The sequence below is a fragment of the Pollicipes pollicipes genome, unplaced genomic scaffold, assembly GCF_011947565.3.
Source record: "Pollicipes pollicipes isolate AB1234 unplaced genomic scaffold, Ppol_2.1 Scaffold_6052;HRSCAF=7182_pilon_pilon_pilon, whole genome shotgun sequence".
Lineage (NCBI taxonomy): Eukaryota > Metazoa > Arthropoda > Thecostraca > Pollicipedomorpha > Pollicipedidae > Pollicipes > Pollicipes pollicipes.
In genome coordinates, this window is record NW_023596805.1 from 14,159,908 (window position 1) to 14,185,771 (window position 25,864).

The 25,864-nt window shown below is 54.8% G+C and overlaps 2 protein-coding genes across 2 annotated transcripts in view; one reads left to right on the top strand and one right to left on the bottom strand.

The window, feature by feature from the left end:
• The first annotated feature begins 3,129 nt into the window (after nt 1–3,129).
• LOC119104802 (methionine aminopeptidase 1) lies at nt 3,130–11,680 on the top strand. The gene is made up of 10 exons (XM_037228523.1): nt 3,130–3,441; nt 4,676–4,724; nt 5,444–5,497; nt 6,021–6,104; nt 6,371–6,560; nt 7,160–7,284; nt 8,980–9,111; nt 9,931–10,140; nt 10,836–10,931; nt 11,476–11,680. Exons 1-10 carry the CDS (start codon nt 3,334–3,336, stop codon nt 11,541–11,543), a joined length of 1,116 nt encoding a protein of 371 aa, XP_037084418.1. The 5' UTR covers nt 3,130–3,333; the 3' UTR covers nt 11,544–11,680.
• A 425-nt stretch (nt 11,681–12,105) lies between these two features.
• Nucleotides 12,106–25,864, bottom strand: part of Gdh (glutamate dehydrogenase, mitochondrial) — a 31,046-nt gene continuing 17,287 nt past the window's right edge. The window contains exons 6-15 of the mRNA XM_037228189.1: nt 19,932–20,018; nt 18,156–18,239; nt 17,354–17,457; nt 16,793–16,909; nt 15,793–15,954; nt 14,966–15,065; nt 14,266–14,370; nt 13,753–13,844; nt 13,157–13,219; nt 12,106–12,659 (exon numbers count right to left, since the gene is read on the bottom strand). Coding sequence (XP_037084084.1) covers nt 12,540–12,659; nt 13,157–13,219; nt 13,753–13,844; nt 14,266–14,370; nt 14,966–15,065; nt 15,793–15,954; nt 16,793–16,909; nt 17,354–17,457; nt 18,156–18,239; nt 19,932–20,018 — 1,034 coding nt within the window. The 3' untranslated portion in view covers nt 12,106–12,539. The remainder of the gene's footprint in view (nt 12,660–13,156; nt 13,220–13,752; nt 13,845–14,265; nt 14,371–14,965; nt 15,066–15,792; nt 15,955–16,792; nt 16,910–17,353; nt 17,458–18,155; nt 18,240–19,931; nt 20,019–25,864) is intronic.

A 25,864-nucleotide genomic window follows, 5' to 3' on the forward strand; every position in this document is an offset into this window, starting at 1 on the left:
TGGCCTATGCAAATGGTACTGTTTTACAATACCCTCATAACTTATCTTATGAGGTACAGCTGAGGAAAAAAGGTTTTCAAATACAAAACTATCATTCCATACTGACCTAAATTTTGTCTCAGGTCAACTTAGGTCAGGTTTACAAACCATCCAAACGAAACTGCTTGAAGTGCTAACCAAGCCTATGTGACAAGTGCAATGTCTTTCTGTGGTTAATATTGGTATATTGTACATATACAGGCACTCAAGATCACAAAGCTGTTGCCTCCACTCAATATAGTCTCTTCAGCCCTGGCAATGTATTTGTAACAAGCTGAGAACGTGCATATTGGTACATGAAATTTTATGTCATCAGCTTCACAAACAAAGGTTGTGGTTCATACATCACACTCACTCATCTGGCCTCTCCAGTTTATGCAACATTAGTCATTGACATTGGAAGATCATGTATGATCTTGGATGTCCATATGTGACTTGTGACGTTGTTGTTGTGACACTTTAGAATAATACTGCAACATGTTTTCCATGAAGCATTCAAATTCAGCATCCAAAATTGCCTTCTAAAACTGCCTATTTTTAAATCAGCATACAGTTTACAGAAGGCACCCATAAAGGTCACTCATGACCTGGGCTAAAGTTATATGCTCTGTAGTCATATGATGGTTGTGCATGCAAATTAGCACTTTCCTCATATACAAACAACATAACTACACAAAAATGTGGACAAAGCTGCATAAATTACAGGCACAGCAAAAAACTGACCTGACCTCAGGTCACTGGTCTCACATTTTCAAAAAATTTGTAGGATATGAACTGTAGGTACTATCATGTTCTATTACTAGAAGTAGTTCGAACAATAGCCAATGACCCACAAATAAGCCACATGTGGTTGGCTTATTAAAGGTTGACCTCTTTGAACTGACCAAGATCACTGAACTCGGTAGATATAAGCTTAATTTTTTTATAAAGGAAGCTTAACTGATAGAGGGCAGGTATCAAAAATGTTGTGCTGCTGCAGCATCAATTTTGACCTGTGTTTGAAAAGGCATGGGGTCAAGTTCTCCTCAGTCAGGCATGGGTTAACACAGAGGCAGCACTGTCTCTCACCATGCCTGATACCTTGCATGCATGCATGCATGTGTACACACAGTTGCTACTTGACTTTTTCAGGCTTTAGGATGTGCCATCTACCTGGTCAAAATTGAATCTAAGCTCTTGTGCTGAAGTTTGCCATATGATCTAAGGCATGGAAAATAAGCATGCAGATATGTAAAACATGGATGTTATACCCATGGACTGCAACTGGAGCTTGGATATGCTACACCTTCAGGAGCAATAGGGTTCAGGTCAGTGTTTAATCATAAGGAGAACAAGGAGCAATAACACTTCTCACTCCCTATGAAAGTGATACAAAAACTATGTCAGTACTTCTCTAGAAGTGAGCCAGTCAACAAAAAACAACAAACAAACAAACAAACAAAAACACATGGACTGACATGTATATTTGTGTGATGTTTGCACACTGAAACTGGAGGATACATGCCCAAACTCAGGCTACACCAAAATGTGCTAAATCTTTGACTTAGTTTAGCTTGAAAAAGTTGCATGACACTTTTGTATGAATTACATACACAGTGCAATTCCTTCAAATAGCAGCTGTCTAAAAGTGAAATTGGTAGTGATAGTGCATCACACTCAGGGAGCTAATATTTATGGCTCTCAGCATGCATGTACTGAAATTGCTATTAACATGTCACTTCCTCATTATTGTACAGTAAACCATGAATTTTTGGTTTGGGTTTCAAAGTCTGGTGAGGCAAGTGGCCTCACCAGACATAACAATACATGTAACAATACAATACATAACAATGCATGAACAAAGTCAAAGTCAGGTGTAGCAGTTTTGTTACAGCAGTGACATCCAGGCAATGATTTTAATGCATGTATGTTGGAAATCTGACTGCTCAGTTTGGTACACAGTTGGCACTATTACAGCATACAGAGAGTGAATGCTAAAAGGAATAATGCTGTTGCAAAAGTGACTTCTGCACAAATACCCCAGAAACATTTTTCACCAAGACAGTGTGAAATGTAGCACAATTTAGCCTAGCCTGTATTGTATGCATGCAAAGATAAATTTCTGCACACAGTGCCAGGTTAACATCCTGTGCAGTGGATCTTGTCCAAACTAGCCAGCACCTTCACAAGCAACCCAGCACAAGTTTCCAGGGTAGACCCAGCATCAGACCATAGGTTGGCCTGGGATGGTCATACCGCTAGAGTACTAGGAAGGTCAAACCTTTTAGGGGACCAAATTCCAACACTAGTACTAGCCCTAACTTTACAACAGCCCCAACAAAAATAATGCAAATTTTGACTGGACTGCAAATGGGAGATGATCTTACAAAACTTTTTGACTAGATAGACTTGGCACTAAGCCACTTTTCAGTTTGGAACACATTTTACGACTGGAACAGCTTCCTTGACATACAGCATTCAAACAAGAACTTCTTGTAAGCATGCCTGGACTGACGCACGGTGGACGGACGTTTCCGCCAAACGCTGAAGCCGTTTCACAGTTAGAATGGCGTACGTCGAGCTGCAAGCGAAACGCCCACCTCACCTAATTCGCACAAAAATGAAAACAACAATATTTCAAAACTTATACGCACCTTCTCGTATTCAACCAGACTGCAACGAAAAATATGCCGTTCGCACTACACTGTCCGTCGTCAACCCTGCACGGGGTCGGCACGCGTGAGGCGTTTGTCGCAGAACCGCTGCCTTAGAGGACAAAGTTCTACCAGCAACAGCTGATGGAGCACTTAAGCTCAGTCCTAACTTCTTTCTAAACAACCACAGTGGATGCAAAAAAAATTTCAGCTGTTGCAGCCACATGCTGCCTGAGCTGCGCACCTACTTCTCAATATTTTACGATAATCTTTCCAACTTTGGAATGGATTACATATTTTCGCATGTTTTATTTAAAAATTATATTTTTTGACCAAAGATTAGCTATTTAATCCATTACATCCTTAGTTTACCAGCTAACTTGAAAGTCGTAGTCAGGATAAGCTGATCAATGTTGTGAGGCAGGATTATTACCCTTATGACTGTTTCGTTCCTCTGGGTATAGACAGCGCGAGAGCGTGCGGCGGGCGGATACTAGTGCCTTCCGCAGTCATCATTGGGGTTGATCAGAACTCTCCAAATGTGAAATTTTGATTGTATTTGCACGATTGTGTAGGCTAGTGCCTGTTAACGGTCCTTCTACACAAGTGGTCTTTTTGAAAGAAAGGTGTAACCTTCGGATCCGTTCAAACATTTCGAAAGATGACGGATGGCCGTGTTTGCGAAACGCCCGCCTGCAACAAGCCAGCTAGTTTGCAGTGTCCGACCTGTTTAAAAAATGATTTACCTCCGACATTTTTCTGCTCACAGGTTTGTGTGACCTGTTCACGGAATATCGCTTTACTGGTGCTTTTCTGTGCTGCTACAAGCTTTTTGTGGAATTGACATTCTTAGTATTGTCTCAATCATTAATTAGGTTTTTACTGACAGATGTCATGTATGTTATGGTGAAATATGACTAGGAAATGCCTGAATTGTGTGGATAGTAATTCATGCTGCCTATGTGTGACCCATGATATGATGTTACATTGGCATTCCATAACTAGCTACTCTGAAAGTATGAGATAGCACAGCCTGCAACAGGTGCCATGTCAGTGTATGAGATATTTGGTGCAGGCCCAACCACCCAAAATGGTCAGCCAACTTTTCTGCTTTAAGTGGCTGATAATGTGATGACTGGGAGGCAGTGTTCCCCAAGGATTTTCCTGAAAATCTAATTTGCACTGGCTGACTACCATTTGCACCATGTCAGTAGCATAACAACTGTGTCAGTCATTTTTAAATCTTAAAAGATAAATCATCAGTTTGCCTGCCACCATGCTGACATTGGCCAATCTAGTGTGCAGTTGCCTGTGGATGGTTTGCTCACTCAGCACAATCAACAGAAGTTGGCAGTGGCAAAATGCTTCGTGCTTGCACAAAACCTGTTGTCTAAGGGCTGCGGTTGAGTTGATGGATTTTCGGCTACAGGATCTCACAGGGAACAGCATCCAGTGCCAGATAGGATAAGATTGCTGCATTAAAGAGAGTTATGATGCATTTAAGACATGGCTCATTCAGCCTTTTAGCTTCATACCTTTGCTTATCCATGCCTTTGTGACTTGCCATTACATTATTTTTTATACATCATAGTGTGTCTTCTGGTTATGCATGGCTGATGGCCCAGGTCAGTACCTGCCTCAATATCCATCAGGTGCCCCAAGATAATGTCAGTCATCCTAATTGAGGGATTTCTGCCCCCAAATTTTCCAAATGTAAGCAAATACCAATTCCCATCCCCAAGCTGCCCCAGTGAGACATCATCAAAATCCGTCATATTTTGCAGACCAGGTAATGAGCAAATAACTGAAAAAGTTGGGATTTCAGTTATTAATAGCTTGGTTAGAAGGGTATTGTAGACATGTAGACTTATCTTATGTAGACTGTCACTTATAAAGTATGCAAAAGCATATTAAAACTATGTTTGCTATTTCATTTATGCTTGAAATATTGCAATAATAATATTGCAATAATAAGACAATAATTCTTTGTATTCTCTTTCCAGGACTGTTTCAAATCCAGCTGGAAGGAACACAAGTCCGTCCACAAAAAAGGTAAGGATAATGGCTTTGTCATTATCCTCCCATAGCCCATAGGCATATAGATCAGTCATGACTATTTGTTTACTTATTAGAGTCCTAATGTGCATTGTCAGAGCAGACCATTGCACTTCACATATGACAGCTTGGAGGAGGAGGGAGGAAGTTGACTGCAAGTGGAATGTGTGACTTGTGTTTGCCAGGATACATTGATTTTTTTTAAAGTCAACCACTATGTTAAGTATTAAAATGTATGCATTATTTGTGCTGTGCCATAAGGAACAGTCTCAATGATTATGATGTGCCCAGATATTTATTATGGATCATTTGCATTCTTGACTTTGGGCTCAGAATAAACCACAAGCAGACCATGTGGTTGGTTTCCTGAATGTGTCATCCAGCTTGTGTTATTCCAATGCACTGTTTAGTGCTGCCTGCAGTATATATAAAATGACCAAATGTGTAGAAGTATGTTATACATCATATGGTGCCGCAGCACAGTGTGCTGGGTGGGTGAAACATTCTGTATCAGATGAGCCAACCACCTTGTGGATAACATCAAAGAAGTGATGTGTGCCATACTAGATGTGCATGTTTCGCAAAAATATGCTAGATTAACATGTTGTCTTTGTGATGGACATTGGTGTGCATAAGGAGCCTTGTTTGAATTAAATGCTGGAATGAATGTTTTGAATGCTTTCTTTGATGTTGTTGACATCGATGTGGTATTCCAGCTGAAAAGAGGGATGGAGATAAATACAACCCATGGCCCAGATATTTCTTCACAGGTAAGTTTGATTGCTAAGATGTGTCAACATCTTCAAAACTGGACCATGATCATGGTGTCAAAACTTGATCTTGTCTGTGCACAAGCAGTATGTGTGGAAGGTACCATGTGGAAGGCAACCAGCATTGTTTAAAGTGATCATTGCTTTCTAAAGCCCTGCTATCACTCTGGAAACCATATCAGTCACTGACAGGAACTTGATGTGAGCACAGTTTACCATGTGATAAAGAGACTGCAGCACACAGCCCAGGTGGTCTGGAGCCAGACCAAAGACCAAGAGCAGCTCAGCTCACCATGCTGTCTCGTGAGAAGCTGAAGCTATCACGTCAGTCGGAAGCTGTCAGCCTGAAGCTGTCACGTCAGTGACCTGGACCACTGAGGGCGTGCTGATGCTGTCTGCTGGCGATCAGTGTGTCCCAGCCTGTCTCCTTGCCCTGTTTGGAGGCGGCGGGCGCGGCTGGCCACCCGCACGCGACCCCGACCCTGCACCACCTGACCCTGACCCTGACCTGTCCGCCGTGCAGGTCAGCTGCGGCCGTACCCGGTCACGCCCAAGCGTGAGGTGCCCGACCACATACCGCGCACAGACTACGCCGACCACCCGAAAGGTCAGTCGGGCTCGCTCGGACCGGGCGCCACGGGCACGCAGGACACCCGGCCGGTGCGAGTGCGGACAGGAGGCTGGCGACTACGCGCCCAGCCATGCGTCTGTAAGGGAAGCCCGTGGATGTGGAAGCGTGTACTTTGTGGTTGCAGTGGGATTCATGCTCACATGCCCGCATGTTCACACTGTTCCTCTGTGCAGGCGTGCCGATCTCGCAGCAGAAGGTGCGCGGCTTGACCTACCTATTGACCTACCCTGCCCTCTGCGTAGGCGTGCCGATCTCGGAGCAGAAGGTGCGCGGCTCGGCCTACATCAAGCCGCTGGATGACCAGGAGGTGGAGGGCATGCGGCTGGCCTGTCGCCTCGGTCGCGAGGTGCTGGAGGAGGCTGCTGCCGCCGTCGCCGTCGGCGTCACCACCGACGAGATCGACCGTATCGTGCACGAGGCCTGCGTCGAGAGGTCAGTGTGGAGGGGCACGGGGGAGGGGGGGGGGGGGGGGGGGGCGTTGTCGCTATCGTTGGCAGATGCATCGAGGGCGTGTACCGACCGTCAGGCATCAGTCTGGGACCGTTCTCTGAACCACTCCCGACACAGCTTGATTCGTTCTTGCCCGACTGACATCATCTAGCCTTACCAGAGCGAGCGAGAGAGCGGTATATATATATATATATATATATATAGTATGCACAAAATAGTACTTCAGAGGGGGTCAGGACTGGGCGCGCGCGCGCGCGCACGCACGCACGCACGCACGCACACTCACACTCACACTCACACCCATATATATATATATATATATATATATATATATATATATATGGGTGTAGGTGTGGGTGTGGTAGCGAGTGTGAGTGTGAGTGTGAGTGTGAGTGTGAGTGCGTGCGTGCGTGCGTGCGTGCGTGCGTGCGTGCGTGCGTGCGTGCATACGTACGCGCGTGCGCCCAGTCCTGACCCCCTCTGAAGTACTATTTTGTGCAGACTGGCCTTACGACACTCCTACCTGTGCTGACCGCCTGACCTGACCGTACCCGAGCTGACCCCAGCTGCGCGGCCGCCAGGGAGTGCTACCCGTCACCGCTGAACTACTACCAGTTCCCCAAGAGCTGCTGCACCTCTGTCAACGAGGTCATCTGTCACGGCATCCCGGACGGTCGGCCGCTCCAGCAGGGCGACATCTGCAACGGTGAGCGCCGCGAGGTCATGCGAACGCCCTGTGTGGCTGCCCCGGCCGGCCACACAGTCCGGGCGACACGGGCGCTCTGTGTGACGGTCACACCGGCCATACTGTGCGGGGCCAAACGGACGCCCATGTGGCTGCCACACTGGTCATACTAGGGGGCAGGTGTGTACGGACGCACTGTGCAGCTGCCACACTGGCCATAGGGACGCCCTGTGATTGCCACACCGGCCACACCGTGCGGGGCCAAACGGACGCCCTATGTGGCTGCCACACTGGTCATACTAGGGGGGCACATGTGTATGGACGCACTGTACAGCTGCCACACTGGCCACACGAACGCCCTGTGACTGCCGTGGCGGCCACACTGGGGGCCACACAGATCGCACTCGGAGGTGGGGGTAGGGTGTAGGGGGGGGGGGGCACTCTTCGGGCCGTAACACGGCCTGTATTAGCAAGGACTGCGCAGACCACACCCAACTAAGATGGAAATCGTTGCTTGTTTGAGATGAGAAATGTTTAAGACTGGCATAAAAGAGAAGTGAAGATATTGATGATAATGGTCCTGGAGGGTATTTTCATTTCTGGAACGGCCAGTGAAAAGGTTTTTAATATCAGAGCCCGGGTACTGAAAGCGAGTGTATCGCGAATTTTGACATAATAGGACTGGAATAAAAGAAAGAGCAGTCGGTTTGGGGCATTGTGGAATACTGGGCGCGATGCTGGGCTTCGGTTGGGCAGTTTGTACACGTGTGCGTTATCTTGTTTTTAGTGTTGCGATATGCTGTGTGCGTCGCTTTGGAATCAATTCCGAGATGTGGAACTACGCACATGTTTAAGAGCTATGCGCGATGACAGTCAGTTGTCGTGTGCCATGGTAACATTAAGAAGAAATTTGTTAAAATTGTGTCGAAATTGTGAGTGCACTGCATGTGTTCCTGTCAATGGTTTGCATTATGTATCTGTGGCTGAAATGTAGAAACCAATCATCTACTTTGCCTTCGTTTCCTTAGAGGGTATGTTAGATCGCATGTGACTTTTTAGGTTCTCTTAATGGGTGCCTGAATCTGTTATCATGAATATTATTGTCTGACCAGAACTGAAGAAGAGACAGAGGCTTCCCTCATAGCCCCCATTGAATACAAGCAAGCTGGTTGGAGTATTATCTCTTTTACAGTTGCCATGTCCCAACGCAATAATAGTTCCAAACGCGGGAATAGAATGCCTAAAAGGAATAAAAGGGGGAATGCCATTTACTGTGTTGCCGACAATTTAAAGGTTTAAGGGGCAACAGCGACGGTGTTGTTGGCCTCCTGCTATCAGTGTTCCCTCTGGTCGTCCCTGTATCGACCCATGCTAGGTCGTGACCCGGCGTCTCTCGTGTCCAATAAGGTGGCCTAGCACGGCTGAACGTGACAGGTATTAGTTTTGCGCCTATCTTGGGAGAATGTATCGATTTCTCACTGTGCTATCCATAGCCTGCACCAGGAAGACACATGCGGATGTGATTTTTGCAGCCTGAGGGCAATTGCGAAGTAGAACATTGGAAAGGTGGGGCAGTTTTGGAGGTGGCATACCAGTATCGAATGCCATAGCCAGACGCATGCACAAAGATAGCCCGAACGCTTCCAGGTTTGGGCGGACCGGCTGCCGTGTTCAATGTGTGGCGCGTTCTGACTGTGCGGCGGCCGGCGCCGACAGTGGACGTGACGGTGTACCACCGCGGCTTCCACGGCGACCTGAACGAGACGTACCTGGTGGGCGAGGTCAGCAGCGAGGCGCGCGACCTGGTCAATGTCACCTGGGAGTGCTTGCAGAAGGCCATCGACATCGGTCAGTTACTTCGTCAGCGCCAGTGTTTGACGCGGTCACTCCCTGATCACTGCATGATTACTCTCTGAGCACTCCCTGTCACTTCCTGTCACTCCCTGACGCTCACTGTCACTCTCTGGCATTCCCTTCCATACCCTGTTACTCCCTGATCACTCCCTGATTGCCCCCTGGTCACCCCCTGTTAATCCCTGATCAATCCCTGGTCACTTCCTGATCACTCCCTGATCACTTTGTGTCACTCCCTGCCACTCCCTGATCACTCTCTACCACTCCCTGATCACTCTCTGCCACTCCCTGATCACTCTCTGCCACTCCCTGGTCACTCTCTGCCACTCCCAACGCGTGCACCCAAGCGTACCAAAAAGGACCCAACGTGTGTAAGAGCCTGTCCCTTACGTCGGCGGTTGTTTGCATGTTGTAGCAAACTGAGTGTCGCGCGTGATGGACTGTGGGCACGCTGTGCCGACTCGCTGGCACGCACGCTCCGCGAACGGCAGCGGACGTCGGCCGCCTCGTGTGCCGCGGCCCCCGGCGTGCGTGGCCACGGCCAGCCTGTGGTAGCCTGATCAGATAGCGCGTGCTGGAGATCGTCAGCTGATAGCTGGGGAAGGCAGCTTCCACCCACGGACCCGGGACACTGCTCTTTCGTTTCCTCGCCCCCGTACTGCTCCCCCTCCCCCTAGACGTCTGGGCTGTGCCGCTGACGATGGCACCCTGGGGCCGTTTCGGCCTGACCCTCCTGACCCTCCTGACCTCCTGACCTGACCTCCCGGACCTCCTGACCTCCTGACCCACGTGACCGCTGCCAGTCGTCCACAGTTCGACCGGGCGAGAAGTACCGCGAGATCGGCAACGTGATACAGAAGCACGCGTCGGAGCGGGGCTACGCGGTGGTGCGCTCCTACTGCGGCCACGGCATCCACCGGCTCTTCCACTGCAGCCCCAACGTGCCGCACTACGCGCGCAACAAGGCCGCCGGCGTGATGAAGGCCGGACACTGCTTCACCATCGAGCCCATGATATCGCAGGGTGAGGCTACAAATTCAACTCATGGCATCATCATGAGGCATCATTCAATTCAATTCATTCATTCATTCAAATTCATTGAAATTACGACGCCAAGGAAATTAATGCTTCGTATTGGGATGCTGTCGCTTGCGACGTTTCGTAAGTTGTCACAGGATCTTTGGAGTTACAGTAAACGCCGAATGAGTAAGATATCAACTGTGCTACGTTTTGCTCACATTCATCAAGCCCATGCCTGGGAGAAATATCTGCATATTTTGGCATCATGAAGAAATAAGGTAGTTCCAAAAGAAAACACGCTACTTTTATCAGAGGAATATGCAATAGCCTTTTGGCATTTGACTAAAAGGGTATTTTCAGTTGCTCCAAACTGTTTTTGGTGGTCCCAATTCCTTTTAATGTCGTGCCCACCTTGTCACAGCGTGAGTGGACACTTCACTGTCAAAGCCTCAATATAGTGGGCCGTGACAGACGGAGCACAGCCCAACACTTCGCCGTTCGGCTCATGATGGTGGGTGGTCCCGGAGCTTGTTCGGACGCATGCGGCTTTCGGCACAGCTGTCTGTCATCCTGGCTGTACGGTCGCCGCGCCAGCGTCGGCAGCCGGCGGTGTCCAGTATCGACGGCGCCGCTGTCTGTGCCAGCCGTGCCGTTGCCGCAGGCGTCCGGGAGCGACCGGCGTTCCTCCTCGCCGGCAGGCACGTGGCGGGACGAGCAGTGGCCCGACAACTGGACGGCGGTGACGGCCGACGGCAAGCTGTCGGCGCAGTTCGAGCACACGCTCCTAGTCACAGGTCAGTGGGGAGCTGTGGGTCACCCCACGGCCACAGGCACAGGTCAGCGGCGCCCTCCCCGGGGTTTACAGTCCTCTGCCTGCCCCTGGGGCCCAGCAGCACCCACTGCGGGGTGTCTAATCCTCTTCCTGCCCCTGGGGCCCAGCGGCGCTCACCAGGTGCCCCCCCCCCCCCCACACCCGTTCCGCTGGGCCGCCGGTTGGCGAACCGGTTCGGTCCAGCGCACGCGGCCGGCCCGGACAGGAGCAAGCGGGGCCGCTGCCGCCCGGGTCTGACGGTCTCCACGGACTCCGCGGGTGCAGGTAACCGGACCGGGATAACACCGGGGGTTCCCCTCCTCTGTGCGGTGGTCTGTCCCGAGGCCTTGCGCCGTCGCTGGGCATCAGTACGCGCGCCAGTACGCCGCGCAGTGTGTCGAGGGGGAGGCGTTGTGAATCTCTGTGGTCGGGGAGGTGGTCCAGGATCCGGGGGAACAGGTGCCCGAGAGGGTGTAGCATCGTGAACCAGCTGTCGCGCCTCACAGCCTGCGTCGCGTGTCCGACAGAGACTGGCGTGGACGTGTTGACGAAGCGGGACGGCACCACGCTGCCATTCTTCCTGGACCGCTCCTGATGAACGTCGCCGGACCAGCCATCGATGACGTCACGAGGCGCGGGTCGCGGCCACGTGCCGCCGGTGTGTGTTCCGTGTTCGCCGGTAACCACTCACGCTCCTTGAGTATGCCGTGTAATAAATGCATCGCACTCTTGGCGGGTGGCCGTTCGGACCTCTGGCGCTGTTCTGGCGGCGGTGCGCCTGGACTTGGGCTGCGTTCGACCGGCTGATACGGCGTGCGATGGTGACTGAGGCGGCCCGTTTCTCCTCTGTGTGGTTCGCTCCTCCCGTGAACACGGGGTACGCTGGTGAAGTGTACCACACCCAGGCATTGACGCATGGCGGCTTTGCCTTTGCGAGTCGTGAAAGCACTCCACTGTGGTTCAGGCCGAACAGCGCTTTGTGGTTGAAACAGTTTTGACTCCCCCCCCCCCCCCCCAACGGGCCTGCCAGGTTGGATCAACGCCAGAGGGTCCCGGGAACTCCGTGAGGCATCTGTTCAGCAGCTTTCGGCACTGTTTGGTTCCGCGCGAAAGTACTGCAGCGCCCTTCGCGTGGCTGCTGCCGGGACAACCCGAGGTACCCGTGCGGTTATATTTCCGTAATCCATACAGACAAGTCACAGTAAGTAATGATAGAGGCGGCAGCAAGCGGTGGACGTGATCTCGCTGCAGTCAGAAGGCGCGGCCGACAGGCTCGGGCGCCGGCACCACACCCAGCACGCAGATATAAAACAGATTTATAGACCGCGCAGGCCGGGAAACATTATTCTTGGCTGGCGACCCGGGGCGACGCCCCGACAAACAAAAAATCAGAAGGAACATCGGACGCGTTTCGGGTCCGGTCGCCATGGCAACGTTTCGTCGCGTCCTGCCCGCGGCCGCCACCCGGCACGAACTCCGTGAGACACGAGTCTAAAATCGAGACAAGACCACCACATATCCTAGACTAGGAGCGACCTGGCGAGACAGGTGCACGACCGCCTAGCACACAAGCGAGCGGCGGCGGAGGCCATTACGTGAAGGTGAAGCCCGCCTCGGCGTACGTGGTGAAGATCTTCTGAATGGAGTTGATGTAGGCAGCGGTGCGCAGGTCCAGGCCCAGGTTATACTTGGAGGCCGTGCTCATGATGGCCTGCCGGCGTTGGAGCGTCTCGTGACTCACAGGCGAGGGTGCAACAAACGCACCGGCGCAACAGCTGACGAGCGCAGCAACGCGCACGCACCCGCCGCCGGCGCCATGGCGCCCAAACTGGGATCAACACAGGTACTTCGCAACCGGATAGGGAACATGCTTAAAACGGCGCATCGACGAGCGGACCGAGCCGCAGCGAAGCCCGTCATGCCCGTGACGTCACGACGGTGGCCGATGTTGCGCGCAGATGCGGCCGGCGCGGGACGGCAATGCAAGTGCCCGTGACTGGTTTCAGTGCCAGTATGCCGCCATCTAGCGTGCTGCTTCTGGTAGTATATTAGGGTGAGCTAGGATACAGCAACGTCCCACACGCTCTTCGGCCGCGAGGCGAAAAGAGCCTCATGGCGCGCGACCAGCCGCCGCGCCGCCAGACCGCGTCCCGTTACAGCGCGACACGAAGCCCGTCGACGACCGGGGGGAGCGGTGCGTATACGTACCCTAGCCGAGCGCTCCATGGTGTAGTCCAGACCCGAGTGAACGATGTCCTTCTCGGACGCGCCCTGCCGGTGCACGCGGGCGGGAGGTCAGCTGACGGCAGCTCCGTCACATCGGCCAGCACACTCTCCCGCCCATAGCCGCTGGCGAGGCCGGCGCGGCGTGGTGCCGCCACACACACACACAATGCTACGGACAGACTCGGCGGACTGCTCCTTTAACTTTCACAATTTCACAATCACGCTGAATTCAATGACCATTCAGCAACGGTTCGCACGGTACAACGGTGCAACGGTGCACTTCATCCCTCATGACCGTCCGTATATTCTTTGGGCATGACTCCGTTCGGTGCAGCCAGCACATCCAGTGGTCTGAGAGAAGTCTGTCCGCTGATGCTAAACCATACGTAGCCTATCATAGCAATGCCTTCCAACACATTGCAGTGTTGTCCAACCCGCATTCCGTTCAGATAACCCTTCAAACCGTTTCCCACAGTCACGCTCGCAAAATAAGTGAGTGTCTGCAGTTTGAGGGGGTGATCGCTATCGCTATGGCCGGGCAGAGCCCAGAGCACCGCGTGAGCGCCACGGCTACTCACGGCGATCCTCTTCTGGAAGCTGTTTGAAGGCGTGATGGGGATCTTGCCTCCGACGCGGCCGAACCGCCGCTCCAGCGACTCCTGGACAGACTCTGCCAATCGCCGACAGGTGGCAGTGTCAGTCACGGTAGATACACGTCATCACTAACATCTCAGTCTTCAAATCCTTCCTATGCATATAATCCCCGCTCATCAAATGCTGCCACATCTGTCAAGCATTACGACAGTACATTACGACAAAATGACCGTATGTGGTCGTAAGAGGAGACGAACCCGCTAGCAGGAGCGATACAATACGAAACATACCTTCCCCGGATTTTACACAAGCAGACCAGCCAAGTCGGGAAAAGGAACGATTAGAAGACCAACATCGACGCCATTAAAACACATCACGAACGCTCATTCCAAAGTACGCTAATGACCCATCGTATCGAGTGAAAGCGTCCTCCCATCAGCCACAACGTGAGGCGCCGCACCCGGCGCGCCGTGCGGACCGAGAGCGGTCCCACTCACCGAGCAGGTGATGGTTCGAGTCCTTCTCGTACTTGAACGTCAGCCGGCCGTAGCTGACGTGGTTCAGGTTCTTCAGCCACTCGAAGTAGGACACGGTCACACCGCCTGCGGTGGCGGGGCGGACCGTCAGCCCAGCGCGCCGGCGAGAGAGGCGGCCCAGCAGCCGTGGACCAGCACAGCGGCGGCTCACCACCCACCACGCCGGCGGGGAGGCGGCCCAACAGCCGTGGACCAGCACAGCGGCGGCTCACCACCCACCACGCCGGCGGGGGAGGCGGCCCAACAGCCGTGGACCAGCACAGCGGCGGCTCACCACGCACCACGCCGGCGGGGGAGGCGGCCCAACAGCCGTGGACCAGCACAGCAGCGGCTCACCACCCACCACGCCGGCGGGGGAGGCGGGCTGACAGCGGTAGGTCAGCGCGTGGGCGGTGTGAAACCGTGTGACACCGCGTGACACGGCGCGTCCACGCCGTGGGACGTCGACAGGGAACAGGTACCGGCGTTCAGGTACAGACCACAGATACCCTTCAGCGCTCGGTGTACCTCAGTACTGGGGACACGTACCGGCGTGCGGGTACAGGTCAGGGATGCCCTTAATTAGTCTGGGACATCAGTGCTAGGCACACGTACCAGCGTCCAGGTACAGGTCGGGGATGCCCTTCGTTACTCAGGGTACACCAGTGCTAGGCACACGTACCGGCGTTCAGGTACAGGTCGGGGATGACCAGCACGCCGTTCTCCTGCAGGATCTTGTCCGCTGCTGGCGTGATCGGACCGTTGGCAGCCTCGCCGATGATCTGAAACCACCCGCGCCGGTGACGTCATCACACGTCGACCAATCGGCGCCAGGCACCGGCGTCGCCCGGCCGGCAGCGGGGCTCGCTCTCTCCGACTGGCGCCGTGTTGGCCCCGTGCGGCCAGGCGGCGGCTTTGGCCGCTGCAGAATCGCGTGCTGGACATTCCACAAAGCCAGTCGGCGGAACACCTTCAGCACGATTTTCCGCATTTCGAAGTCGGAATGCGGTGAGGTGAGGAGTCTACACATGACCGACACGGACAGTGGGCGACAGCAGAAGGCTGCAGCGCAGTCCGAGCTCTCCTCTAGGGCCCCCGCGCTGTGTACCATGGCTCCCTCTCCACTCCTGCCCCTACGAGGCAGCGAAGACCGAGCGGGGGGGGAGAGGGAGAGAGCGGAGAGAGAGAGAGAAGAGAGAGGAAGAGGAGAGATAAGAGAGAGAGAAGAGAGAGAGAGATGAGAGAGAGAGAGCAGAGAAAGATGAGAGAGAGAGAGATAGAGATAGAATAGAGATAGAGTAGAGAGAGAGAGAGAGATACGAGAGAGAGAGAGAGAGAGAGTATATAGAGTAGAAGAGCGCGAGAGCGAGAGATAGCCGAGATATCGGAGAGAGCGAGAGAGCGATAGAGCGAGAGAGCTAGAGAGCGAGAGAGTCGATGAGAGCGAATAGCGGAGAGCGAGAAGTCGAAGAGCGAGAGAGCTGTTAGAGCGATAGAGCGATAGAGTACCTTGGCCTGGATCTTGTGCGCATTGGCGCGATTGATGGCCTTCTCGATGGCGGCCGGCACCAGGATGTCACACTTCTCGAACAGCAGGTCCTCGCCCTCGTACGGCTTGGCGCCGGGGAAGTTCTTGATGGTGCCGTGCTCCAGCTTCCAGTCCTCCAGCTCCTGAGCAGGACGCGGCGGGTCCGGTTACACCAGGTCACGGATCACGCGGGCCTCCGCGCGGCGCCCTACTCACGGGCCGTGTCCACGCCCGACAGCGGCACAGTTTGGCCGGTGGTGTCACGGGTGGCGTGCAGCACGGCTGCTGGCGGCACCGGGGCAATCGCCGAGATGATACAACGGTTCACAACGGACCGCCGGTCCGTCTTGTTCACGCAGTGTGAGACACATTCCCCTGACAGCCTCACAGTAAGGCAGAGCTGATCACGACATTAAATAAAAAAATACGCACGCAACAAGCGCATGTAAAGCAACAGCAATCACAACAAAGCGCGCACATATGACGTCACCGGTCTGTCCACACAACTGCTCAGCCGAGGACGGACCACATATGACGTTACCAGCCTACCGACACGACAAGCTCAGCGTGCCATGGGCGCAACACATATGACGTCACCGGTCTGTCCACACAACTGCTCAGCCGAGGACGAACCACATATGACGTTACCAGCCTACCGACAAGACAAGCTCAGCGTGCCATGGGCGCAACACATATGACGTCACTGGTCTGTCCACACAACAGCTCAGCGTGCCGTAGACGGGCCACATATGACGTCATCAGCCTGCCCACACGACAGCTCAGCGTGCCGTGGACGGCACACGTATGACGTCACTAGTCCGTCCACACAACAGCTCAGCGTGCCGTAGACGGACCACATATGACGTCACCAGCCTGCCCACACGACAGCTCAGCTCACCGGTGACGGCACACGCATGCCGTCACCGGTCTGACCAGAGCGCAGACCGAGACGCGGCCGACCGAGCGCGCGTGACGTCTCACCTTGGGGTCCATGCCGTCCGCGTTGTAGATGGAGCCGTCGACCTCCTTGATGCCGACGCAGACGGCGCCGGCGCGGTGCAGGTACCGCATGGTGTGCAGGCCCACGTTACCGAAGCCCTGACGACGGACGGCCGGGGTCAGCTCGGGTCACCGGCGGCTCGGCCGCTCGCCATGGCGCCATCCGCCCGCCCCCCCCCCCCCTCCCCTCCCCCCCTTCCCCCGACCGCGGAACACTGGCACAGGCTAGCGTGAAATAATAATCAGGCGACTAAAGCGCGCCGTGCAGATCTTCACAACAGATTGGACAGACTGGCTTAAGTCGACCGCGCCAAACAGCTGGCCATCCAGCCTGGGTACTGGCGGCTGTCTGCAGCGGTCATATGACGCGTCGGACCCGGTCAAGACGGCGCCGCGCGGGCGCCCGTGATCGCTCACCTGGATGGTGAGGGTCTTGCTGCCCCAGCTAACCTACATGATGAAGGCCTTGCCGTCCCAGCTCACCTCAATGGTGAAAACATTGATGCCCTAGCTCACCTCAATGGTGTTGCCGCCCCAGCTCACCTGGATGATGAAGGTCTTGCCGCCCCAGCCGGGGGTGTGGCCGATCATCGACATGTAGTTGGCCTCCATGATGAAGTTCTCCAGTCCGTGGAACACGCCGCGGCCTGGCGGCGGGCGGGCGGCGGTGAGACGGGGCCGCCCGGGAGCGGCGCGCACCGGCCGTCGGTCACAGGGCAGGTCCGCCCCAGCTGGGCACCGGCCACCCAACCCCAGTCGGCAGCGTGACCCGACAGCAGCGCTCCGGACCGCCCGGCGGCCGCCACAGCCGCGTTGACACCCACCACACGGTCACCGGTGCGTTGTCGCGTGTCGCAATGTGGCGGCCACATGCTCACGTGCCACACTGATAGCTGTGTTGCCTCGCACTGCCATGACCGCGCTGCCACGTGCCACACCGCGATGGCTGCGTTGTAACGTACCGCACTGTGATGCGCCAGCTGACAGCAATACCGTGAACATCTCACTGATGCGTCACGAAGTGAAACGTGCGATGTCCCACCGCAGTCGTCACGAAGTGGAGTGTTACACTGCGGAGCGTCACAAAGCCCCGGCCACACCGGCGGAGCGCCGCAGAGCTCCGGCCACACTGGCGGAGCGTCACAGAGCCCCGGCCACATCCGGCGGAGCGCCACAGAGCCCCGGCCACACTGGCGGAGCGTCACAGAGCCCCGGCCACATCGGCGGAGCGCCACAGAGCTCCGGCCACACCAGCGGAGCGTCACAGAGTCTCGGCTACACCGGGCGGAGCGTCATAGAGCCCCGGCCACACCGGCGGCCACACCGGGCTGTGCGCCACACTCACCTGTGGCCGACACGCGTCCGTGGATACCGCCCTGGTTGATCGGTTTGCCGGTGACGCAGGCGTGCGCGTTGATGTCCAGATGACCTGCAGAGCGTCACAGCAGGTCAGCAGGCGCCGGCAGACCCTCCGCCGGCCGACACCGCCGCCAAAGGCCGACCCCAGCCGGCCGGCACCCAGAGGATACATACGTGCGGCAACGACCACACGTTTGGTGGGTTTGCTTTTAAAGAACGCATTGACGAACACGCAGGACCCAGGGAGACATCTCCCTCATGGCGAATGAAGAAAGAGCTGCTTCGTTACATCAATTACCTTAACTGTGCTCTTAAACGGGCAACAGGTAGAATTATGCAAACTTAAGTACCCGAAACGTTGGCAGTAATGAAGCACATGCAGTACTGGTGATATCATATCTTACTGATGCCAGGCTCTTGTGCGCTAGAATGTTGCAGTTGGCGGACACTTAAACAATACGCTCACACCAGTGACAAAGTGAGGAGCGAACATATCCGCGGGAGAAATATCATCGTTTCGCTCCCACATCTATCCACAACCAAGGCGTAGCGAGGGGAGGCAAGAAGACCATCACATCACCCTCGCCAACCCTCCCCCCCCCCCCGTCCCTTTCCTCATCCGCCTGACTCCTTTATCACCCTCGAAAGGCATGCCCATTGGTGCCTCGCCAAACCCACGGCCCACACGCCGGCTCGCAGCCGCCGCGACGCGCGCACAACGGCTGCGCCTCTGACCAGCGCAGTGACGTCACTGGTTTACAGTACCGGCCGGCCAGACGGCCACGGCGGCGGCGTCTGGTTAGGGAGCCGGACGCGGTGGTCACGGCGGGCGCGCGTGGCGACGAGCCGGCGTTTGCGGCGCTCCGATACGGCTCGATAGCGGCGATCCGACACCACTACAGCGGCGCGATCACCGCAGAGTGTCGCTGGCCTCCAGAGATGGACACGAAACGGGCCGGACGCGTCAGCGGGGTGTCTCTGACCTCCAGAGATGGACAGGAGAGCTGGCGTTTACGGCGCTCCGATACGGCTCGATAGCGGCGATCCGACACCACTACAGAGGCGCGATCACTGCAGAGTGTCTCTGGCCTCCAGAGACGGACAGGAAACGGACATGAGACGGGCCGGACGCGTCAGCGGGGTGTCTCTGAACCCCGGAGATGGACAGGAGACGGACACGAGACGGACCAGCAGGGTATCTCTGATCCCCAGAGACGGGCACGAGGCGGGCCGGACGCGTCAGCGGGGTGTCTCTGACCTCCAGAGATGGACAGGAGACGGACACGAGACGGGCCAGCAGGGTATCTCTTATCTCCAGAGACGGGCACAGGACGACCTAACGCGTCAGCCAGGCACGTCAGGCATCACAGATAAGCGGCACACGGCGCATACCGGCGCAGCGCCTCGCACGTGTCCCCAACACGCGCCGCCAGCAACGCTTCCACCCAAAGCGGCCACCACGTCGGCCGGGACACCTCACGTACATCGCCAGCCAGCGCGGCGCAACCGGCGCGGCCTACGACGGCCGCGACCACGGCCAGCCTCCGACCCGTCCGACAGCGTCCCAGGCGAGCACCGACGCGTCCGCCGCCGGCCCGGAGCGCCCGGCCGCCCGGCCGGCCTTACCAATCGTCTGCTGATAGGTGTCGGCGATCCAGGCCATCTCGCGCTCGCTGGTGCCCATGTCCGGCGCGGGCACGTCGATGCCGGGCCCTGCAGGTGAACGGGACGGTCAGCGCGCGCGGCGGCGCCGCCCACTCACCGATCGTCTTTTGGTAGGTGTCGGCGATCCAGGCCATCTCGCGCTCGCCGGTGCCCATGTCCGGCGCGGGCACGTCGATGCCGGGCCCTGCAAGAGAGAAGCGCCGTCACGGGCCGGACAGGGAGGGACGCCGGGATGGACACCGCGTGCTGACACCCCGCACCAGACACCCCTGCCCGCTCTGCCGACGTGGACTCTTGATGTTGAAACAGCCTGGCGGTGTTCTTAAAAGAAGACAATTAAAGCCCTCAAGATGTTCTATTCGTGTTTGAGTCTGCAAAAGCTATGGACTTCCCTTCGCTTAGTGGCATGACGCAATTTTCGCAAGCGTCTGACAGATAGCAGCTTTGTATTCACGCCGGTACCATCCTGTTTTCAGGTACACGATCCGGGGATCAGGCTATCCACATTCTGCACATATTACGCACAGCAGCACAATGCCCAAAGAAGGAATAACTCAACAAAGAACTGCGCCGATATAGTCGTTAAGGGTCGCCCCATAGCCAGCTGGCGGCTCTGAGGGCCGGCACGACCCGTTGCATGGAGATCGGTGCGATCAGAGCGAGAGGTCGCCGCACAGAAGGCTTCGTGCGCGCAGTTATAACAGTTATAACAGTTCGTGCGCCCAAAACAGTTATATACTGCCGGTCACTGGGATGAGAAGCATGAACGACCCGCATGCGATTGCAATGATTGGCCTTCTGTTAACCTCTGGTCAATTACAAGCTATTTGGAAAATGGAACTAAGAACTAAGCAAAAATCCAAGGGGCGGCCTCACACAAACCAAGCAAGCTGAGACGAAAGCAAAGTGTGTTTTCCTATTAGCTCCCGGCACTTGCATGCGTTTAGTGAAGTGAATATTACTTTTGGACACGTTAAAGCACACGCTGACCCCAAATGAATATCGTCCCACGAAAAGTTATGTCATGTAAATTCAAACAAACAAACGCAGACTTTCTTCCCGAGGGTTACGACAGAGCCTCGAGGGCATCAAAAGCCAGAAAATTGCAGAGGCGACACGTGGAAAGCCTCAAGGCAAGCAGAGTGAAGACAATTTTACCACCATGAATCACGGAGATCCCCGCCTCCGTCTCGATGTTTAAGCACGGACGTCCATCCCAGGCCACGGTACGTGACATGGTGTCACACTGTACAGGCGGCGAGGCCTTTGGCGAGGCTCAGAGTGAACATCCAAAGACGACATCTCGTCATCTGAAGCCCAGCTAGCACAGTGCAGCCGGGGCCGTCCAAAGACGACATCTCGTCATCTGAAGTCCCACTAGCAGTGTGCAGCCAGGATCATCCAAAGACGACATCTCGTCATCTGAAGCCCAGCTAGCACAGTGCAGCCGGGGCCGTCCAAAGACGACATCTCGTCATCTGAAGCCCGGCTCCCAAAGTGGCGTCAAAGACGAGATCTCGTCATCTAAGTCCGCTCGTGCATCTGAAACGCTCTGCTCCAGAGTGCGCGGAGCCGTCCAAGACGAGACATCTCGTCATCTGAACCGCTCCCGTGCTGGCGAGCCGTCCAAGACGACATCCGTCTCTGAAGCCCGGAGCGGGGCCGTCCAAAGACGACATCTCGTCATCTGAAGCCCGGCTCCCAGAGTGCTGGCGGAGCCGTCCAAAGACGACATCTCGTCATCTGAAGCCCGGCTCCCAGAGTGCTGGCGGAGCCGTCCAAAGACGACATCTCGTCATCTGAAGCCCGGCTCCCAGAGTGCGGCCGCAGCCGAGCAGTATTTCTGACCGGATGTCCGCAACTACGCGTAGCCATTCACCGACCATTCAAAAAAAAAAAAAAATCAAAGAAAAAATCAGCTGGCAAAACGTCAGACTCAATGACCGCTGAAAACTAGACCAGACGCGTACACTGCCACTGCGCGAGTGTCCATGGGGAGCATGCAAAGACGGCCGCGGCAAGGACGGAGGGCAGAGACTCGGGAGCAAGCCAGGCAGGCCGTCAACAGTCGGCGTGCGACGGTCGATGGAGAGGTATCGGAGGGCGCCAGCACACCAGTTCATGCATCAACGCCCGAAAAATAAGAATGCTAAAAAACGGCAAGTAGCTGAGAGAACAGTAATCCGAAGCATAGGACATTGCAATTATCCACTGCAGTCAAGGAAATGTACAGCTATAACACATGCATGCACGATTATTATGCTTCATAAATGACAGGTGCGAGCGAAAAAAAACAATCAAACAAGGTGCGAAAAGTATAAGCAAAGTGGTCACAAATGGTTTTAAGATGAAAAGCATGCAAAAACATACAAAGCATGACTGAAGTGCTGTCAGGCTATTGCTAGATGCACAACGCATTCACAGCATCTAGCTGATCACACCAGTCACATCAAAGATCCATATATCTCTGTTGAGACCAGTATCCAGCCCCATGGAGGCTGTGTATAGACCCCTACAGATTTTGTTGAAATGACGTCCGAACAAAGCGCCATCTGCGCCACACTCAGCGGCGTCACTACTCCCCCCCTCCCCCCCCCCCCCCCTTTAATAAACACATTCCCAACAGACCCCAGAAGCTAAAGCAGTCCGCCACCTGCTCAGCGTCTCAGCACACTGCAGAGGGTCGCCCCACAGGCAGGTCTGCACCGGCCGTCGTCGGCAAAGAGCGCGTGTCCATGGCGCGTGCCACAGTCTCAGAGCACCGCCGGGCGAGGGGGGGTCATGTGTGTAAGCAGAAGAGTCACCTGTATCCTCGCACTCGTCCAACAACGGCGGGGCGAATGTTGGCTGGTGTGGCAATGTGTGAGCAGATGAGTCACCTGTATCTCTTGCACTCGTCCAGCACCGGCGGGCGAATGTGGCTGGTGTGGCAATGTGTGAGCAGATGAGTCACCTGTATCTCTCGCACTCGTCCAACACCAGCGGGCGAATGTGGCTGGTGTGGCAATGTGTGAGCAGATGAGTCACCTGTATCTCTCGCACTCGTCCAACCACCGCCGGGCGAATGTGGCTGGTGTGGCATGTGTGAGCAGATGAGTCAACCTGTAATCTCTCGCACTCGTCCAACACCGCCGGGCGAATGTGGCTGGTGTGGCAATGTTTGGCGATGGTCACCTGTATTTCTCGCACTCGTCCACACCGCCGGGCGAATGTGGCTGTGTGACAATGTGCGAGCAGATGAGTCGACTGTATCTCACGCACTTCGTCCAGCAACGGCAAGTGAATGTGGCTGGTGTGGCAATGTGTGAACAATGAGTCAACTGTATCTCATCCCCATCGTCCAGCACCGACACCTTATCTCTCGCACTCGTCCAGCACAGCGGGCGAAGTGGCTGGTAATGACAATGCATGAGCAGATGAGTCACCTGTATCTCTCGCACTCGTCCAGCAACGGGCAAGTGTAGCTGGTGTGGCAATGTGAGCAGATGAGTCACCTGTTCTCTTCGCACTCGTCCAGCACCACCGGGCGAATGTCGTGGTGGTGGCAATGTGTGAGCAGATGAGTCACCTGTACTCTCTCGCACTCGTCAACACACGGCGCCGTCGAAGGTGGCTGTGGGCAATGTGTGAGGCAGATGAGTCAACTGTATCTCTCGCACTCGTCACAACAACGGCAAGCGAATGTGGCTGGTGTGGCAATGTGGTGAGCAGATGAGTCAACTGTATAATCTCTCGCACTGTCCAGCACCGATCACCTTATCTCTCGCACTCGTCCAGCACCGCCCGGGCGAATGTGGCTGGTTATGACAATGCACGAGCAGATGAGTCACCTGTATCTCTCCTTCGCACTCGTCCAGCAACACGGCAAGCGAATGTGGCTGGTGTGGCAATGTGTGAGGATGAGTCACTGTATCTCTCGCACTCCGCCAGCAACGGCAGCGAATGTGGCTGGGTGGCAAATGTGGTGAGCAGATGAGTCACCTGATCCCGCACTCGTCCAACAAACGGCGGGCGAATGTGGCTGGTGTGGCAATGTGTGAGCAGATGAGTCACCTGTATCTCTCGCACTCGTCCAACACCGGCGGGCGAATGTGGCTGGTGTGGCAATGTGTGAGCAGATGAGTCACCTGTATTTCTCGCACTCGTCCAGCACCGCCGAGCGAATGTGGCTGGTGTGACAATGTGTGAACAGATGAGTCAACTGTATCTCTCGCACTCGTCCAGCACCGCCGGGCGAATGTGGCTGGGTGTGACAATGTGTTTTAGCAGACGAGCCACCTGTGTCCCGCCTGTATCTACCTGTATATTCCACCTGGAGCCACCTGTATACCCGTACGGGCGTTCTCCTCCTGCCTTGCTCCCACACCCCCGACCGCGAGCCGCCGGCGCCTCCCGCTCATCACCAGCCCCACACAGGGGCTGATTGGCCGTGTGGACTCGGCGCTTGGTCCGGCCCGACGCGACGTGACGCGGCGCGCTGCGCTACGCTCACCCATAACGCCCCCGCTTGGCCGACTTCCAGGCTGAGGCGGCGCGATATACTCACCGATGAAGCCCTTCTTGGCCAGCTCCAGGGTGAAGCGACGCGTGATCTTCTCCAGCTCGTGCTCGGAGTACTTGAACGGGTCGATGCGGATACCGGCCTTCGCTCCGCCTGCAGACGGGGAATGCTCGATCTTAGCGATGCGCGGTGCCGGCCGGATCACAAACAGCGACGTTGGTTTCACAACCTTGTCTGTTGACAAACCAGTTCATATCCTTGAATTATACGAGTGGCAATTGACCTTTTGAGCCATTGACATGGGCTCGAATGGGGGTGAGGGTTAAATTACCTCACGGAAGTTTTTCCAGAATGACTTCCGAACGGCGCGGCGCAGCCGCGCCAAACTTTGCATGGCTTTGGAGAACTGAATAGCAAATCTTTTGAAATGAAAACATACATGCATTTTGTCATGTCGCTAACCTATGATAGCCCAAAGTCATGTCATGGCTGTGAGCGAAAGGCATTTCTCGGGAATCGTTCTGTGTGATTCAACAACGGAGTGTTAGCCCAAACGATAATTATCTGAGAGTTTCTAGACAATAAACCAATTTAATTTAGAATCACAGCCATTTCAACTGAACAAGAGTCAGGCATGAAGGTCAGGCCGAGGTCAAAAGTAACCTGCTTTTTTAGTCGAGAGCTTGGTTCTATAATGTAGTTTCTGGCGGTCATTTCGAATTCATTAATAACAGGGATCGCAACAGATGCGTTCTATGGACTTCATGAAGTCAGCGTAGGTCACTGACCTAAACTGACTCCGGTCAACATTCTGTTCTGAGGAACATACCGCATGGCGTGAACCCCGACACCTATTCAAATGGGAAAAAAGTAGCAATCTCGTAGCTTTTTGATCACTTGACATTATCAAAGTCAAACAAGGTCACTGACCTCATTGACCTTTTGTTTATAGCAGGCATGTAGCTCCACGGCGGTTGCATGAGGAGGTCTGGGGGCCCTTTAGACACTGATCTGGAATTTGACCTTGTCTGGGCCTATTTAACCCCAAGGTGATGACCTAGGAGCCTCAAATTGTATCAAAAGTGAGTTCATGCTCAGGCCGATCCACCCCGTGAGTTTGGTGTCTCTAGTTACCTTCGTTTTAGAGATCTCAGGAGGGGGAGGGGTTCCACTTGACCTACATCCGAGCGAAGCGTGTTCAAGCGGCAGCCCGAGCGTGTGTTAACGTATGTTTAAAAAGCTCGATAAACTAGTTCACGGCATTTGCATCACATATCACAGTTCAAGGCAGTGCCAATAACAGATGGTGCTGTTGTTTTGACCGCCTGACTTTTGTCATTACTGATTTTTTTTTGCACATACTGAGCCCCAGACGGATGGACATTAGACAGGCCTAAAATTACCGCAACCTTTGCTGAGACGGCTCAGCCAGCGGCCAACGTTCAACCCTGACACTAAAGCTCGCCTTCCGTGACCAGACCCGTTTTTCCTTCAAAGTCCACAGTACCGATTGAAAAATTAATGGCCCA

Coding starts and splice junctions, on each gene's coding strand:
- LOC119104802 (XM_037228523.1), top strand. CDS start 3,334: ATGACGGATGGCCGTGTTTGCGAAACGCCCGCCTGCAACAAGCCAGCT. Junction 6,105..6,370: donor CTACGCCGACCACCCGAAAG/GTCAGTCGGGCT, acceptor CCCTCTGCGTAG/GCGTGCCGATCTCGGAGCAG. Junction 10,932..11,475: donor GCACACGCTCCTAGTCACAG/GTCAGTGGGGAG, acceptor CGTGTCCGACAG/AGACTGGCGTGGACGTGTTG.